At 40.8% G+C, this 16,992-nt stretch overlaps 1 protein-coding gene across 4 annotated transcripts in view; it reads right to left on the reverse strand.

Annotated features, from left to right (window-relative positions):
* The window catches only part of ripor1 (RHO family interacting cell polarization regulator 1), a 282,610-nt gene that overhangs the window by 38,889 nt on the left and 226,729 nt on the right, over positions 1–16,992 (reverse strand). For all 4 annotated transcript variants that reach the window (XM_059992774.1, XM_059992773.1, XM_059992776.1 and 1 more), the window contains exons 9-12: positions 15,630–15,673; positions 14,584–14,709; positions 10,502–10,650; positions 2,041–2,170 (exon numbers count right to left, since the gene is read on the reverse strand). In XM_059992774.1, coding sequence (XP_059848757.1) covers positions 2,041–2,170; positions 10,502–10,650; positions 14,584–14,709; positions 15,630–15,673 — 449 coding nt within the window. The remainder of the gene's footprint in view (positions 1–2,040; positions 2,171–10,501; positions 10,651–14,583; positions 14,710–15,629; positions 15,674–16,992) is intronic.

Below are 16,992 nucleotides of genomic sequence, written 5' to 3' on the forward strand. Positions count from 1 at the left end.
CTCCAAAGAACATTCAGAACAAGTTATGCTTAATGATTATCAAATCATTATATGCAGTCTATAAAACTAAAGCAAAAATGAAAAAACATCTGCACACGTTGAAGAACTGAAAAAAATTAATGGTGAAGTACTCAGAAAGTTAGGCAGCATCTGGAAAGAGAGAAACTGCTATCTGTTGAAAGGTTATTAATTGCTTCTTCCTCCACAAAGACTGCCTAGCTAGCTGAATATTTACCAGTTAAGGGTTTCATCCCAAAACATCAACTGTTTATTCCTTTCTATAGATGCTGCTTGACTTGCCGAGTTCCTCCAGCATTGTGTGTGTGTTTCTCAAGATAGTCTGCATTTACAGAATCTCGTGTTTATGAGTTTTTACATGTTCTGCTTTAGATTGGGAAAGTTGAAGCGTAAAAGAACAACATGGCTAAACAACGCAGGTAGAAAGTTCCTGACAAAGCCTAAACTGAACAACTTCCACACTCAAAGCAATGCCCGAAACAGGTTTAAAAAAAAAACAGAATATCCTTAAATGATGTCCAAAGACTAAAGCAAAAGGATGACAAAGGGATATTGAAATTTGACCGTATAATAAAAACAGGAACCACTGCAATCAGCCCACAACTGCTTAAATGCCTTATACCTTGCATACTACTGGTTATCCGACTGTATATTGCACTCCTTCTATATCAGCAACACCTCCACAGCAAACAAACACAATTGTCAATTTGAAAATAGTACAATTATATCCAAATTCAAACCCCCAACATAGAGATTTCCACCAAAAAATTTATTTACCAGCATTACCTGTGAGGAGATGAAGCAAAATGTGGAGAGGGTCAGTAACTTTAAATGTTTTGCCATCAACACATCAGAGGATCTGCCCTGGGACCATCATCAAAGTGAATTACACGACAGCAACTCTACTTTCCTATAAGTTTAAGCAGACCTGGCACATCACCAAATGCTTTGGCAAACTTCTACAGATGCAGAGTGGAGAATTTTGTAACAGGTTGCATCATGGCCTAGTATGGAAAAATCAATGCCCAGGAACGGAAAAGTCTACAAAAAAATAAAGACATCCCAGACCACTGGGTACATTTAAATGGAGCACTGTCACAAGAAAGCAACATCCATCATCAAATACCCCCATCCAGTGCCATGCCTTCTTCTCACTACTACACTGAACAGGAGGTAGAGAAACCTTAGGCCTCACACCTCCAGTTTCAGGAACAATTATTACCCTACAACCATCAGGCTCCTGAACCGGTATGGCTAATTTCATTCACCACTACTCTGAAATGATTCTACAATCTACAGTCTCACTTTCAAGGACTCTTTTGAACGTATGTGCTCAGTATTATTTTTATGTGCAATGGTAGCTGGTGGACACAATGTTAGCTTCTTTATGGATGACACATCTTATGTCCATGGCTGCAGAAGCAAATCCAAATGTTATGATTATGTTTTGTTATGTTTTGATGACTCCCTTTTTCCACACCAGTTGTCCATTGTTATTGAGACTGCCCTTTCTTCCATCCTGCCTAAATTCCTCAGTCACCATAATAACTGTGCATTTAAAATGTACAAATGATAAAAATCAAGACAAAGATGTTGAGCACCTGAGGGGTGGTGAAATTGTAAACATATTGAGGATACTGATAATTTTGTTATAAGTGGTTCAAGAACAAAGGTTGCTTGTTTCCCTTCCACAGGTGTCCAGGGCCACTCATTTTTTTTTACCAAACATGATCACAGCATTCAAACAGCTGGTGGCCATCACCTCTCGTCAATCCTTATGTGGTAGACGTCCATTTACGGTGCCCACTACCAAATGATACAAAGTCAACTCTGAAAGCAATCATAAATTGAATATTGGAGAGTAACAGGATTAGCCTGTTAAAGTTAGCCTGAGGACAGTGTGTTTTTCTGAAGGATTTTGTCAGGGAAAATGTATTTTCTAAAGAGATATTTTAGGGAATTTACCTGCCGCATCAGTACTGCATTAATGACACGCAGGTGAACATGCACAGAGACACTTACATAAAAGGCTTGTTCTCGCAAGGACGGAGTATCTGGTGGACTCTGGTTGTAGGTGGAGAATCGCTTGTTTACGGTGGCCACTTTGTTCACCGAGCTTGCAGCAGATGCTTGATCATCTTTATCAAATGGACTGGAAGACAGAGAACATATCAAAATAAGAAAAGACACTGAGACATTGCCAACACTTCAGGCCACAAAGTCAGATATTTTTCCCATATATTCTTTAAACTTTGCAGATCAGTGTGTGCTGTACAAGATGTAAGATTAATGCAAGATCAAGAACAAGTCACTATTGTTCTCAGGCCTTGAATGTAAAACATTCTGATCGTTGGCAGAAACATTATCAAACAAAATCTGATACCAAGCTACAAAAGGCAACTATGAAGGTGAATAAAAACTTGATCAAAAAAGGTGAAGGATTCTTTTTTTTTAAAGTGAGTCTTGGCAGTTTCCACACATAAACTGGGAAGCCCATACTGTAAAAGGGACGGATGGTTTGGAGTTTGTAAAATGTGTGCAGGATAGTTTTTTGCAGCAATACATAAAGGTACCGACTAGGGAAGGGGCAGTGTTGGATCTTCCGTTAGGGAATGAAATAGGTCAGGTGATGGAGGTATGTGTTGGGGAGCACTTCAGGTCCAGTGATCACAATGTCATTAGTTTCAATATAATTATGGGGAAGGATAGGACTGGACCCAGGGTTGAGATTTTTGATTGGAGAAAGGCTAACTTTGAGGAGATGCGAAAGGATTTAGAAGGAGTGGATTGGGACAATTTGTTTTAAGGGAAGGATGTAATATAGAAATGGAGGTCATTGAAATTTTGAGGGTACAGAATCTTTATGTTCCTGTTAGGTTGAAAGGAAAGGTTAAAAGTTTGAGAGAGCCATGGTTTTCAAGGGATATTGCAAACTTGGTTAGGAAAAAGAGAGATATCTACAATAAATATAGGCAGCATGGAGTAAATGAGGTGCTCGAGGAATATAAAGAATGTAAGAAGAATCTTAAGAAAGAAATTAAAAAAGCTAAAAGAAGATACGAGGTTGCTTTGGCAAGTAAGGTGAAAATAAATCCGAAGGGTTTCTACAGTTATATTAATAGCAAAAGTATAGTGAGGGATAAAATTGGTCCCTTAGAGAATCAGAGTGGACAGCTACGTGTAGAGCCGAAAGAGGTGGGGGAGATTTTGAACAATTTATTTTCTTCGTTATTCACTAAGGAGAAGGATATTGAATTGTGTAAGGTAAGGGAAACAAGTAGGGAAGTTATGGAAACTATGACGATTAAAGAAGAGGAAGTACTTGCACTTTTAAGGAATATAAAAGTGGATAAAACTCCGGATCCTGACAGGATATTCCCTAGGACCTTGAGGGAAGTTAGTGTATAAATAGCAGGGGCTCTGACAGAAATATTTCAAATGTCATTAGAAACGGAGATGGTGCCGGAGGATTGGCATATTGCTCATGTGGTTCCATTGTTTAAAAAGGGTTCTAAGAGTAAACCTAGCAATTATAAGCCTGTCAGTTTGACTTCAGTGGTGGGTAAATTAATGGAAAGTATTCTTAGAGATGGTATATATAATTATCTAGATAGACGGTCTGATTAGGAACAGTCAGCATGGATTTGTGTGTGGAAGGTCATGTTTGACAAATCTTATTGAATTTTTTGAAAAGGTTACGAGGAAAGTTGACGAGGGTAAAGCAGTGGATGTTGTCTATATGGACTTCAGTAAGGCCTTTGACAAGATTCCACACGGAAGGGTAGTTAGGAAGGTTCAATTGTTAGGTATTAATACTGAAGTAGTAAAACGGATTCAACAGTGGCTGGATGGGAGATGCCAGAAAATAATGGTCGATAACTGTTTGTCAGGTTGGAGGCCGGTGACTACTGGTGTGCCTCAGGGATCTGTACTGGGTCCAATGTTGTTTGTCATATACATTAATGATCTGGATGATGGGGTGGTAAATTGGATTAGTAAGCATGCAGATGAAACTACGGTAGGTGGCGTTGTGGATAATGAAGTAGGTTTTCAAAGCTTGCAGAGAGATTTAGGCCAGTTAGAAGAGTAGGCTGAACGATGGCAGATGGAGTTTAATGCTGATAAATGTGAGGTACTACATTTTGGTAGGAATAACCCAAACAGGACATACATGGTAAATGGTAGGGCATTGAGGAATGCAGTAAAACAGAGTGATCTAGGAATAATGGTGCATAGTTCCCTGAAGGTGGAATCTCATGTGGATAGGGTGGTGAAGAAAGCTTTTGGTATGCTGGCCTTTAAAAATCAGAGCATTGAGTATAGGAGTTGGGATGTAATGTTAAAATTGTACAAGGCATTTTTAAGGCCGAATTTGGAGAATTGTGTACAGTTCTGGTCACCAAATTATAGGAAAGATGTCAACAAAATAGGGAGAGTACAGAGAAGATTTACTAGAATGTTACCTGGGTTTCAGCACCTAAGTTACAGGGAAAGGTTGAACAAGTTAGGTCTTTATTCTTTGGAGCATAGACAGTTGAGGGGGGACTTGATAGAGGTATTTAAAATTATGAGGAGGATAGATAGAGTTGATGTGAATAGGCTTTTTCCACTGAGAGTAGGGGAGATTCAAACAAGAGGACATGAGTTGAGAGTTAGGGGGCAAAAGTTTAAGGGTAACATGAGGGGGAATTTCTTTACTCAGAGAGTGGTTGCTGTGTGGAATGAGCTTCCAGTAGAAGTGGTAGAGGCAGGTTTGCTATTGTCATTTAAAGTAAAATTGGATAGGTATATGGACAGGAAAGGAATGGAGGGTTATGGGCTGAGTGCGGGCCAGTGGACTAGGTGACAGTAAGCGTTCGGCACAGACTAGAAGGGCCGAGATGGCCTGTTTGGCTGTCATTGTTATATGGTTATAGTTGCAACATAGCTGGTGATACATTAATTCATGTAACAGAGCAGCACAGAGATTTTAGAGCATCAAAGAGTTGAAGGAGACTTTAGCCTTGTTCAGTTAAGCAAAGCTACAAAGGGATTTGCATGTGGGAATTATCCTACACAAGAAAGCAACATGGATTAACAATAACATGGTGTGTTATCAGAGAAACAGCAGAGCACTGGACAGCTCAGGTTTATGAATATCAGGTAAGGTCAGGAAGGAAAACATTCCCATAATCATACAGTATCTAGAAACAAATACATAAATAACAGCTTGGCTCCAACTTCCAAAAGTAACTGAGCAGAAGTAGTGGCAGAGATTAAACAGCACAAGGCAGATGGTAATACATGGTCTTGGTGGAGTGCAGTCAGTGTTCAGATGCTCCTAATCGGATGCAGTTCCATCCAATGAAGACCTCGGTTCAATGTCAAATACATGCCAGAGAGAGGACTGGAGTTGGTGGCAAGTGAGAAAAGCTTGCAATGGGTGTTGAAGTTGATGACTTTGATCTAGTCAAGCAGTGCCACAATTGGGAGTGAGCAGGAAGTGATGCAGTGAAGCTGGCTTCGCCAGAGCACATGGAGACTGATGGTTGTGTTTTTCAATACCGCTGTCAAGGGACAAAAACATGAAATGGAAGGAAGCCAAGAATATATCCTTGTGATAACGGTTCAGGCAGTGAAGGGAATGCTTTGTTGTCCATGACTGCTTAGTGGAGGATGAAACCAGCTGAGTGCAGTCCTGTGTCAGGCCTCGCCATGATGGATGGGGGTGGGGGATGATAGGGGGGGGTCAACTGCATCAAAGGTTGGAGGTGAGGATCATACACAGCGAGGATTCAAGCAAATCTACTTTCACCAGTACTTGCTGCTGGATAGCATCAGTTTATATTTCTAGATGGCAATGTAGTTTTCTCTTACTTTATTTAAGAAAAATAATCATGCAACAAAAAGAGCTTTGATGGGTCTGGGGGAGGGCGAATGTTACAGAGAGAAGGAAAATGTTCAGTCCAGGTCACTCCAGGAGCCCAGCACGATGCTACACAGAGACTGCAGCGTAGAGAGCCAGGGGGCACTGTACTTCCAGAGGTTTAAACATTAAACAGGGACTATTTACTTCCTTAGGTGTACATAGATCTATTTACAGAGCAGTTATCTCCAGTGTGCTGGAGAATATCTAACACTTTACTGAAATCACAAAATCATTTATTTAGTCCTTCATTTCAGTGCTGCTTCCTTTGCACAAAATACTGTTGTGTTTCCTTGCACTACAATAACGGGCTACAATTTCTCGTCGGCAGGAAAGGCCTTTAGATGACCTCGAGGTTGCAAAAGATGGCTGCATAAATCTTCTTTCTGAACATCTTACAAAACATTGCTCATCAAAATAAAAAAAGGAATCCTCATTTAACCTTCAGTCATAACATGAGGTTATGGGAAAGTAGAACGCCAAGACAAATCAATGTTACTCTGTTTGACTTTTATCAAACATCTAAATATGAGTAAAACAAACAATCACTATCACAAAAGGATAATAATTTAACTCCACACACTCTTGGGACACTCACACCCTTCTCCCTTCCTTTCCTGAAGGCACACACTGATACAATGTCTCCCATGGGAGCTGTTGACTTCACTGGCCTCATCCCAAAGTCAGGAAGGCCAAGTTCAATCATAAAATGTTACACTTTGCCTTCATAAAACTCACTTTAAAGGTCAGAACAGGGACTAACATTGGAATTTGTTCAAACTTAAAGTTGCTAACATCACATTTTCCAGTATTATAATCCAGACAGATCCCTAGTATGGTTAAGTGAGAGGACAAAAAGTCCTTGGTCCATGTTAATGTATTACTTGCAAGGTCCATGAGCTTTTACCTTGTTCAACAAACTTTTACATGGAACTTTATCAAACGCTTTTGGAAACCCAAATTTACAATAACCATTAGTTACCTCACATTCCTCAAGAAACCACTGCTACCATTGGCTTAATAATGGATTCTGGGGCTCAGACGATGGTCCGTGACTGTGGTTGGATTGTGTCAGATTTCATTTACAAACTGAACAATGCACTAATCAGGATGACTTTTAGTATTTTTCACAAGGAAAATGTGAAGTATTCGTTCAATGATGCTGCCATATCCTCAGCTCCCAGACTCACCCTCTCAGGGACTAATTACATGAGCTACTCTCTTCCTCTTGAGTGCAAAACTCTCAAACTGTCCACTTTCACATTTCTTTATACCTGACTCATATCATCTATTTCCTTTTTCCGCTTTTGCCACATTCCTGGTCTACTACTTACCATTCCAATAATTTGCGTCCCTTTCAGCTTGATATTATCCTCAACCATCAGGCTTCTGAACCAAAGGGGATAACTTCACTTGCCCACAACCTTTCACCTCGCGGAATTTGATAAAGTTCTGTGTAAAAGTTTACTGAACAAGGTAAAAGCTCATCTCATGCTCTGGTTGCTTGCTTATTTATCTATTTATTATTTATTTCTTTCCTATTGTATTTGCACAGTTTCTTGTCTTTTGCACTCTGGTGTAATCGGTCTTTCATTTATTCTATTAGGGATTTACTGAGTATGCCCGCAAGAAAATGAATCTCAGAGTTGCATATGGGGACATGCACTTCGATAATAAATTTATTTTAAACTTCCTTGCTTAACCACCAACAGCTCATAATTCTTGTTTCCTCAACAAAATAAGACCATAAGACACAGAAACAGAATCAGGCCATTCAGCCCATTGCATCTGCTCAATCTCATGGCTGATTTATTATCCCTCTCAACCCCATTCTCCTACCTTCTCCCTGTAACCTTTGACACTCTTACTGATCGAGAACCTATCAACCTCCACTGTAAATACATCCAATGATTTGGCCTCCACAGCTATTCGTGGCAACGAATTCCACAGATTCACCACCCTCTGACTCAAGAAATTCCATGTTGTGAATCACAAAATGTGTTTTCACAAGTCTGTCCCTACTTAAATGTCTTAATCAATGTTTTCCAGTATTCTTGAGTCAATTCTGCCTTCATGTTTCTCTAAATGCTTTTATTCCTGATATTCCAGATCTACATTTCCTGCTCCAAACCGTGTAAATCTATTTTGTTATTTTCACTCTTCCCCAAAAAATCCTTTACCATGAGATCTTTAATTAGCCTTGTCTCTCGACTCAAATAGTCTGCGTTGGTTCAACAACATATTGCTCTCAGAAACTGCCCCAAATACATTCTCTAAACACATCCTCAACATATGTTAATTGGATTTGTCCAAATTTAAGATTGAAGTCATCCACAATTATTGTCATACAGATCCCTACCATTTTCCTTGGAAGTTCTCATCCCTCCCCACTCTCTCAAACTGATTTGTCTGCAAAATCTCTCACTGCTAAGACTGTTCTCACTACTGATCTCATCTTTACCTTTTCTGTCTCTTCTGAAATTCAAGGTGCTCCAGAGGATTTGTCACCTTGCAACACATCCTTGCAACGGCCATCAGATCGTTCCAATTTAATTCTAGTTGTGTACCATTTCAGCTTATTGTGAGTGCTGTGTGTGTTCAGGTAAAGAACCTTTCTGCCATTATTTTACATTGTTTAACCTTGTACTACCTCAGTTGTACTGTTGCAATAAACTGATCCAAAAGACAGGTTTTTCATGTAACTTTGTCTAAGTGATTTACCAATCTGTTCTGATTCTGACGCTATTTGGAGTTGCATGTGTGCACTACCCATTCCAGATGCACACTGATTGACTCTTATCAATAACATGAATATTCTAATTTTTCCATCACCCAATATTTGCCCTCAACTACTTATTTTCAGGAACCACTAAGTTACTTGATTCACCAGGACACTGGTCCCAGTCTGATGCAAGCGAAGCTCATTTCATTTGTCACTTTCCTCAGTATTGGCCACTTCTCCCACACCATCTCCAAGCCACATGCCCAACGTTCAGATGTCATTGCCCTACACCATTTTGCACACTACCAATGTAGTAATGTTTAATTTTATTTTAGAGGTACAACATGAAGCATGTCCTTCTGGCCAAATGAGCTACACTGCCCGGCAACCCACCCATTTAATATCAGCCTAATCACAGGATAATTTATAATGACCAGTTAACCTACTAGCCAGCATGTTTTTGGAATGTGGGAGGAAACCGGAGCACCTGGAGGAAACTCATGCACTCATAAAGAGAACGTATAAACTCCTTAAAAACTGTGCCAGAATTGAACTCCAAACTCTGGAATGCCCCAAGCTGTAATAGTGTCACGCTAAGTGCTATGCTACCGCAGTGCCCTCATCCCGAGATTAATACCCAAAATGCCTTGCTTTCAAATTCCAAAGGTAGTCACTCCAATTCCCTCAGCAGGACATCGTTCTTAATCCTACCAATGATATTGGTATCATGGTAACTGAATCTTCCTCCTCGGCTTCACCCTCACTGTACCCTTCCCCCCAACTCTAAGTTCTTTTCCAGTTCAAGAAGGCTGGAGTGGTTGATCATCTCCTAGAACAAAGCACCCAGATACTTTTCTCCCTCCTGGATATATTGCCGTTTCCAAAACTCAGACTCTAGTTCATTGATTGTGAGCTGAATTTCCTCCCTTTGCCAACAGTAACTTAGGATGTGGCTACAGTGGATCACAATAGCCCCCACACAGCTCCAACATGTCACATCTTTCATATCCAATAATTAGCTAATTAATTCTTATTTGTGAGCTGGCTACACTTATTAACCCACTTAGTTATTTAAAGAACTTTGCAAACCAATCTTCATACACTGCACTGAAAGTCTGTATTTCTCTTGGTTTCATGGGCTTTGCAACTTTTGGCTGTGCCAGCTGAAGTTGTTAAAATATAGGCAACCAAACAACTTGATGGGCAGGAGGTAACAAAGGGTAACAAGAGTTATCAGAACACTAGTTAAATGCTCCTTGATTAAATGTGTTAACCTGGGACAGAGGACAGAGGTCTTGTGGCTTTGTTTCCAAAATTTTCTAACGCGGGTTAAAAACAATGGGTGAGCTAACATGGATTTGGAGGTCAAGACTGAAAGCTCCCAGGACTGCAATCTCCCAAAAAGTCAGCTAGACGTATCCCAAAATATCTGAACTTGAATTGGCCAGAACCTCAGGAAATTTTGCCATGGGATTAATGGTGTGAGCAGGTTGCTCCATGTGGCACAGGCAGGTCTTGTAAGCTTTGCCATCTCATCTTCTTTTTAGTTACGGCACCTTTTTGCTTTAAACATGTGAACAAAGAATATGCTGACTTGCAGATAATTCAATACAACGCTGCTGAAAGGATCCTTACCAAGTGTGGGGCAAGAGGATCAACAAATTTAATTAAAGGGACAGAGCTGATCAAATTATTTGTATTTGTGCAATCATTCTGAACTACACACTTGTCAAAGTTCACAGATGAAGATAGCCCCTGGACTGTATAATATTCTGGCAAGTTTTTTTTGCTGCAAACTGAGCATTTCCAGTGCAAAAGGCTAAACACTTTCCAGTTTCAGACTTTGAAAGACTTACTTCCAGATGACCTCCAGGCTAAGTTTAATAGTTCCCAGGTCATTGATGTCCACAGCGACAGACTGAGGCAGGGCTGCGAATAAATCCTTTGTTTCACAGGAGACATTGCCAACTATGACGTGATTTGCCAGGCTTTTCAGCTCCGTTACCTGCAACAATGAACAAATTAACAACTTTGAAGCTTTCTGTTTTTTTCCCTCTGGTCTAAAAATGCACGAGTAGCATTTACATTTTAAAATCAAAGACATTCTCCCTTCTCCCCTCCTACGACAGGCAGAAGATACAAAAGCCAGAAAGTAGGTAGGCCTGGCATATGGACACCTTGGCACTACTGAATGATTCCTTAGCACAATAAGGACCTTTGACCTCATAATCTACCTTGCACCTTATTGTTTTAACCACTTTCTCCGCAGCTGCTCTGCATTGTTATTGTTTTACCTTGCTTAATGTAACACAGGCTGTACAAAATGCTGCAGGAACTCAACAGGTCCGTCTGCAACTATGGAAAAGAAGAAAGAGTCGAAGTTTCATCACTGCACTGTATAATGATTTGATCTCTATGAACAGTATGCAAAACAAGCTTTTCAATGCATCTCAGTCTGTATGACAACAATAAGGTAATTCTAATTGCATTGGGTTTTTCTGTGAACTTGATGCTTAATGTAAATGTTCATTATTATGTAATACCGAGTAAATCGTTATAATGCACAGACACAAGAAAATCTGTAGATGCTGGAAATCCAAAGCAACTCATCCAATCTGCTGGGAGGAGGATTGGGGTCTCAGCCCGAAATGTCGACGGTTTATTCATTCCCATGGATGCTGCCTGGTCTCCTGACTTCCTCTGGCATTTTGTGTGTGCTGCTCATTATAATGAACAATGTTTGGGGTCAGAGCAGACTCACAGTACATATTGGTATTGGCAGACATCCAAATTAGGGTCTATTTCTGAAGTTTCTTCCCTTCCCAATTTCAACAAGTTTCTTCCTTGGTGTGGGCTTCTATTTCATCCTATTTTCTCTTTCCCAACCCCTGACCCACTTTCCCATCAAAACATCCTCCACATCGGGAAGACCAAAATATAAAACAAGGAAACCTGGGCTGACTTTATCGGATCAGAAGGGCAAGTGATGTCTAAAAAATAAACACACTGCAAGGAATCAACCCCTTCAAAGTGCAGAACAACAGAATGTACCCTCATCACTTTCCCCCAAGACCTCTGTGAACTGAGGTGAATATTTTATCATTTTGCACTTGCAACACTATAAACTGTTTATTCATTTCCATATATGCTGCCTGACTTGCCGAGTTCCTCCGGTGTTTTGTGTATTGCTATTGCAACTCAGATTACTTCTAATTAAACAATGGCCAAACTTTCATAGTACAAAATCTGAATCCCATTTACTTAGAGCACAAAACCTTTTATACACATATATATCTCACAAACTCTGGTACTCTGGTATCTGATTGTTCAGAAATGCTCATGGTTTGACATCTGGCTCTCTCATTAGTTTGAATGGGATTCAGAAAGTCAAGATGTGAGCCCAGAACTGGGTTTCAGAATGCAGCTGGGCTGGTGCTTGAATGTGGGCTGGGGGTCTAGAATGGCAGAGATCAGGAATGCAGGGAGGCTTGTGACTGGAGATTTAATTTGTTTTTATTTATTGAGATTCAGTGCAGAATTGGCTCTTCCAGCCCTTTGAGCTGCGCCACCCAGCATTTCCCGATTTAACCCAAACCTAACCACAGGACAAATTACAATTAACTGGTATGTCTTTGGAACATGGGAGGAAACCAGAGCCCGGGGAAAACCCACCCATTCCACAGGGAGGATGTACAGACTCCTTACAGGTGACGCCGGAACTGAACTCTTGACACCCCAAGCTGTAATAGCAGCACGCTAACCTCTACACTACCGTGGAGCCTAATCTGCACTCAGTGGGCACTTTATTAGGTACAGGACTGAAACCCGGTGTGATCTTCAGCCAATCTGCTGTCAAGAGATGCTCTTCTGCACATTACTGTTGTAACACATGATTATTTGAGTTACTATCGCCTTCCTGTCAGCTTGAATCAGTCTGGCCATTCTGCTCTGACATCTCTTGTTAACAAGATGTTTTTGCCCACAGCCCTGCTGCTCACTGGATGCTCTTTGTTTTTTCCACCCTTGTCTGTGAACTCCAGAGACTGTTGTGTGTGAAGGTCCCAGGAGATCAGAAGTTTCTGAGGTACTCAGACCACCCCATCTGGCACCAATGGTCAAAGTCACTTAGATCACATTACTTCCCCATTCTGATGTTTGGCCTGAACAACAACTGAAGCTCTGCATGCTTTCATGCACTGAGTTACTGCTACATGACTGGCTGACTAGATACTTGCATTAATGACGTATAGCCGCTCATTAAAATGGCCACAGAGTGTAGAGTGCTTGTATATTCTGACCCCTTCAAATTCATTTGATTTACTGGAAAATTTATTGTACTGCTAAATAATATACAAAAATGAAATAAAATGTTTGAGCAGTCACAGGAGTAATGTCCAATGGTCCAGAAAATCTAGTCTAGCACCACCAAGATAAGGGTGCCAGATTACAGAAGTTTTTCCTGAGTAGAGCCAAAATTTATTGCCAACTCAAACTAGCCGTCCCTGTGAGAACTCCGTTCTTGAACTGATGTAGGCTGTATGTTTGAAGGTGTCACACAATGCATACTAGGTAACGACTTTTGACAATCTAGAACACATTTTTTTTCTTATTTTCCTGCATCTGCAGTCTCTCCTGTTTGCTTATAATATAGGTTTCAATAGGTATATTTAATGTCAGAGAAATGTATACAATATACATCCTGAAATTCTTTACCTTCGAAAACATCCACAAAAACAGAGGAGTGCCCCAATGATTGACAGTTAAATGTTAGAACCCCAAAGCCCCCCCAGCTGCCCCCTCCCACACACAAGCAGTACCATATACCACTTTCAAAAATATTTGCAGATATACAAGATGTTAAGACATAGCCAATTCACTATACACAACATTACATTCAGTTGAAGTTTTTTTGTTATATCATCACAGGATATACGATTGAGAAGTCCACTTACTATTAAAATACATTCATTCACACAACTGGAACACGTCATTATGTTAACCACCATATGAAACAAACCAATATATTCACATACGGTGTGTTAACATTACTAATCCAGAATGCATAATTAACTAGGAGACACAGGTGCTGGAGAATTTTAGCAGTTTGAGCAGTATGCAAAATTTCGACCTAAAATGTTGACAGTTCCTTTCTGTTGCCACAGATGCTGCTCGACTTGCTGAGCTTCTCCAGCAGACAGTTTGTTGCATAATTATCTAACTTTAAATTCCCCATTCAATGGGGCAAGTCTAGAACTCTAGTCATTAGGCCAGGTTAGCTAGTTTGGTGAAATAACTTTTGTGCTACCAGTCCCTGTTTTACAACTCTCTCTCCTCCACATGGAGCCCATATGAATTACTCTTAAAGGTCAGGGATGGGACCAAATGACTTGCTTAAAGCATGAAGAAAATTGTGAAAAGATCAGTGCCAGGGTGGGAACAGACAAACAACCACAGTTCTCCGTGTCCCTGCAGCACAGTCTGTGCCTGAGGCCATGGAAGGGCACAGGATTGCTCAATTTTCTTCATGGAAAACAGAGAGCGAAAAGGACTCAGCTGAAAGGAACAAAAGAGAAATTTTATCTTCTCGTTTGTTTACATTTAATTTTATTTTACTTTAAAGGATTTTATTTGCATTACTGCCATTTTATTCTCATTATTATGAGGTCACAGGCTCAAGATCTGGCTCCAGGCTTTAGTTTCAGAGTCTGGCAGTCGACAGTAATGAGGCTGCAGAGTCACTTTTTCCAGTTGGAAGGGCTCATCATTACAGACTGACCCCCTACGGGAGAACCTCCCTCTGTAAACAGGAACACAGCCTGTAAACAAAGTTGCATTGTCCTGGCTCCTTACATCAACGGAGAGCTGGGCACTTTGCCACAGTCCATCTCCAAGGGAAGCAGGCTGGGAGGTCACTCTGGAGGTGGTCCAAGTCCCTTACCTTGATTGAGAGGAACTCTGTAACCAGAGGCTGGAAGACCATCTCCTCACTATCCCACACTTGCTTCCCATTAGCTTCAATGCGACCTTTCAATTTCCACCGTTGACGACCATATTTCATAAATATCTGGAAACAAATCAGAATGGTTTTCGGCTGTGTCAGAAATGCTTCCTTCCCTCATTTTTTTCTCAGATTAAAATATATGATGAAAAAATATTAAAAGCATTGAATCCTTATCCTCCTGTTCTAAATGTCACAGCTTTTAAATTATTATATTGTGCTGCATTAACTTAAAAACAGCTGTTTTATAAATGTCTGTTAAAATGATAAAACATTCTGTGCTGTTAACTCTACAAGTTCATTCATCGAGCAGTCAAACCAAACCGATATGCAAATTCACATTTTGCATCCTAATTTCAGTTGTGACAATGCTACCTCACTCCCTGAATTAAAAAGAAAATAAGGCTTGGAACCTGAGCCCCGATATCCCCCAGTGGGAATGAGTATATATCCCAATGATCCACTTTAATTGTGATCTTTGGAATTAACAAAGACCCTCTACCAAGGTTCACCATTACAGTTCAAAAGTAAGTGACCATTGGACTAATGCTGGACGATTGGAGGGATCAGCTGGCAGCCAGTTTGGGCAGCACTGAGGTGCAGTGGATAGTTTGGCGACCCCAATGTACCTGCGGCCCAGGTTCAATGCTGCGTGCCATCTGCATTCTCTCCCTAGGACTGTATGGGTGCTCCAGTTTCTTTCCACATCCCAAATGTAAGCTGCTATAATTTGTGCTACAAATTATCCCTGGTGGGAGAATCGGGACTGAGAAAGAAGGTCACGTGGAAACGAGCTGGGGAATGGGATCAATGGGATTGCTTTGACAGACGACACTGACTTAATGGACTGATGTTGCCTCCTGTGTTGTATGGAAAAATGAGAAGCATTTCCCCAACAGAGGCTGCAAGACCTGCACAGCATCTGTTCTTATTTCAGATCTACAACTTCTAATGCACTAAGCACGCTTTAAAAAACGTTTCCTCACCTCATACTGATCTCCTGGGCAGAGACGCGCAAAACCTGCAAGTCCTAAAGCAAGACAAGGATGTTAGTCATGGAAAAATATTTTTGCAATTGAATACAAACTCCACACAACAAAAGCTACAACTTTTACCACAGCATTTACAGAACCTATAGCATCAGCACACCCAAACAATGACCACAGCAGATACAGAAAGTATCAAGAGATAAGCTAGATCTTAATAAATGGTAAGAAAAATACAAAATGTCGAAATCTATTTGACAGGAGAACCAAGTGAAGTCCCTTCTAGCAAGCTAAAAGAAAAGTTCTCAGTAAATGTATTATCAATGTATACAAATGTCACCATATACAACCCTGATACAAATGCCACCTGACATCCGTTTTCTTGCTGGCATACATAGTAAATTCAAGAAACACAATAGAACCAATGCAAGACCACAGCCAACAGGATGGACAAACAACCAACGTACAAGACAACAAACTGTGCAAAATCAAAAGGAAAAAAAAAACTAAGCAATAAATATTGAGAACATGAGATGAAGAGTCCTTGAAAGTGAGTCCACAGACTGTGGAAACAGTTTATTAGTGACGGGGCGAGTGAAGTTGTATGAAGTTATCCCCTCTGGTTCAAGGGCGTGATGGTTGAGGGGTAATAGCTGTTCCTGAACCTGGTGGTGTGGGACCAGAGGCTCTTTTATCTTGATCCTGATGGCAGCAGCAGCAAGAAGAGTGCATGTCTTGTGTGGTGGGGAACCTTGATGATTGGATGCTGTTTTCCTGTGACAACGCTCAGTGTACTCAATGACGGGGAGGCCTCTACCTGTGGACTAGGCCATATCCACTACTTTTTGAAGGATTCTCCATTCAAAAGCATTGCTGCTTCCATATCAGGCCGTGATGCAATCTGTCAATATACTCTCCACCACACATCTAAACAAGTTTGTCTCAGTTTTACCTGTCAAGCCAAATCTTTGCAAACTCCTAAGGAAGTAGAGGCGCTGCTGTGCTTTCTTTGCAATACCACTAAATTGCTGGGCCCAGGACAGATCCTCTAACACTGAGGGATTTAAAATTGCTGACCCTCTCCACTTCTGATCCCCTGATGAGGACTGGCTTATGGACAACAGTCTTCAGATGCTCTAAATCCAAGCAACACACACAAAATGCTGGGGGAACTCAGCAGGCCAGGCAGCATCTATGGAAAAGAGTAAACAGTCGACATTTCGGACTGTGACCCTTCATCAAGACTGGGAAAAAAAGATGAGGTTAGAGCAAGGTGGGGGGGGGGGGGGGTGGTGGTGTAGGAAGTGGTACAAGGTGGTATGTGATAGGTGAAACTGGAAGAAGGGGAGGGTTGAAGTAAAGA

Source organism: Hypanus sabinus, chromosome 17 (assembly GCF_030144855.1).
Source record: "Hypanus sabinus isolate sHypSab1 chromosome 17, sHypSab1.hap1, whole genome shotgun sequence".
NCBI classification, from domain to species: domain Eukaryota; kingdom Metazoa; phylum Chordata; class Chondrichthyes; order Myliobatiformes; family Dasyatidae; genus Hypanus; species Hypanus sabinus.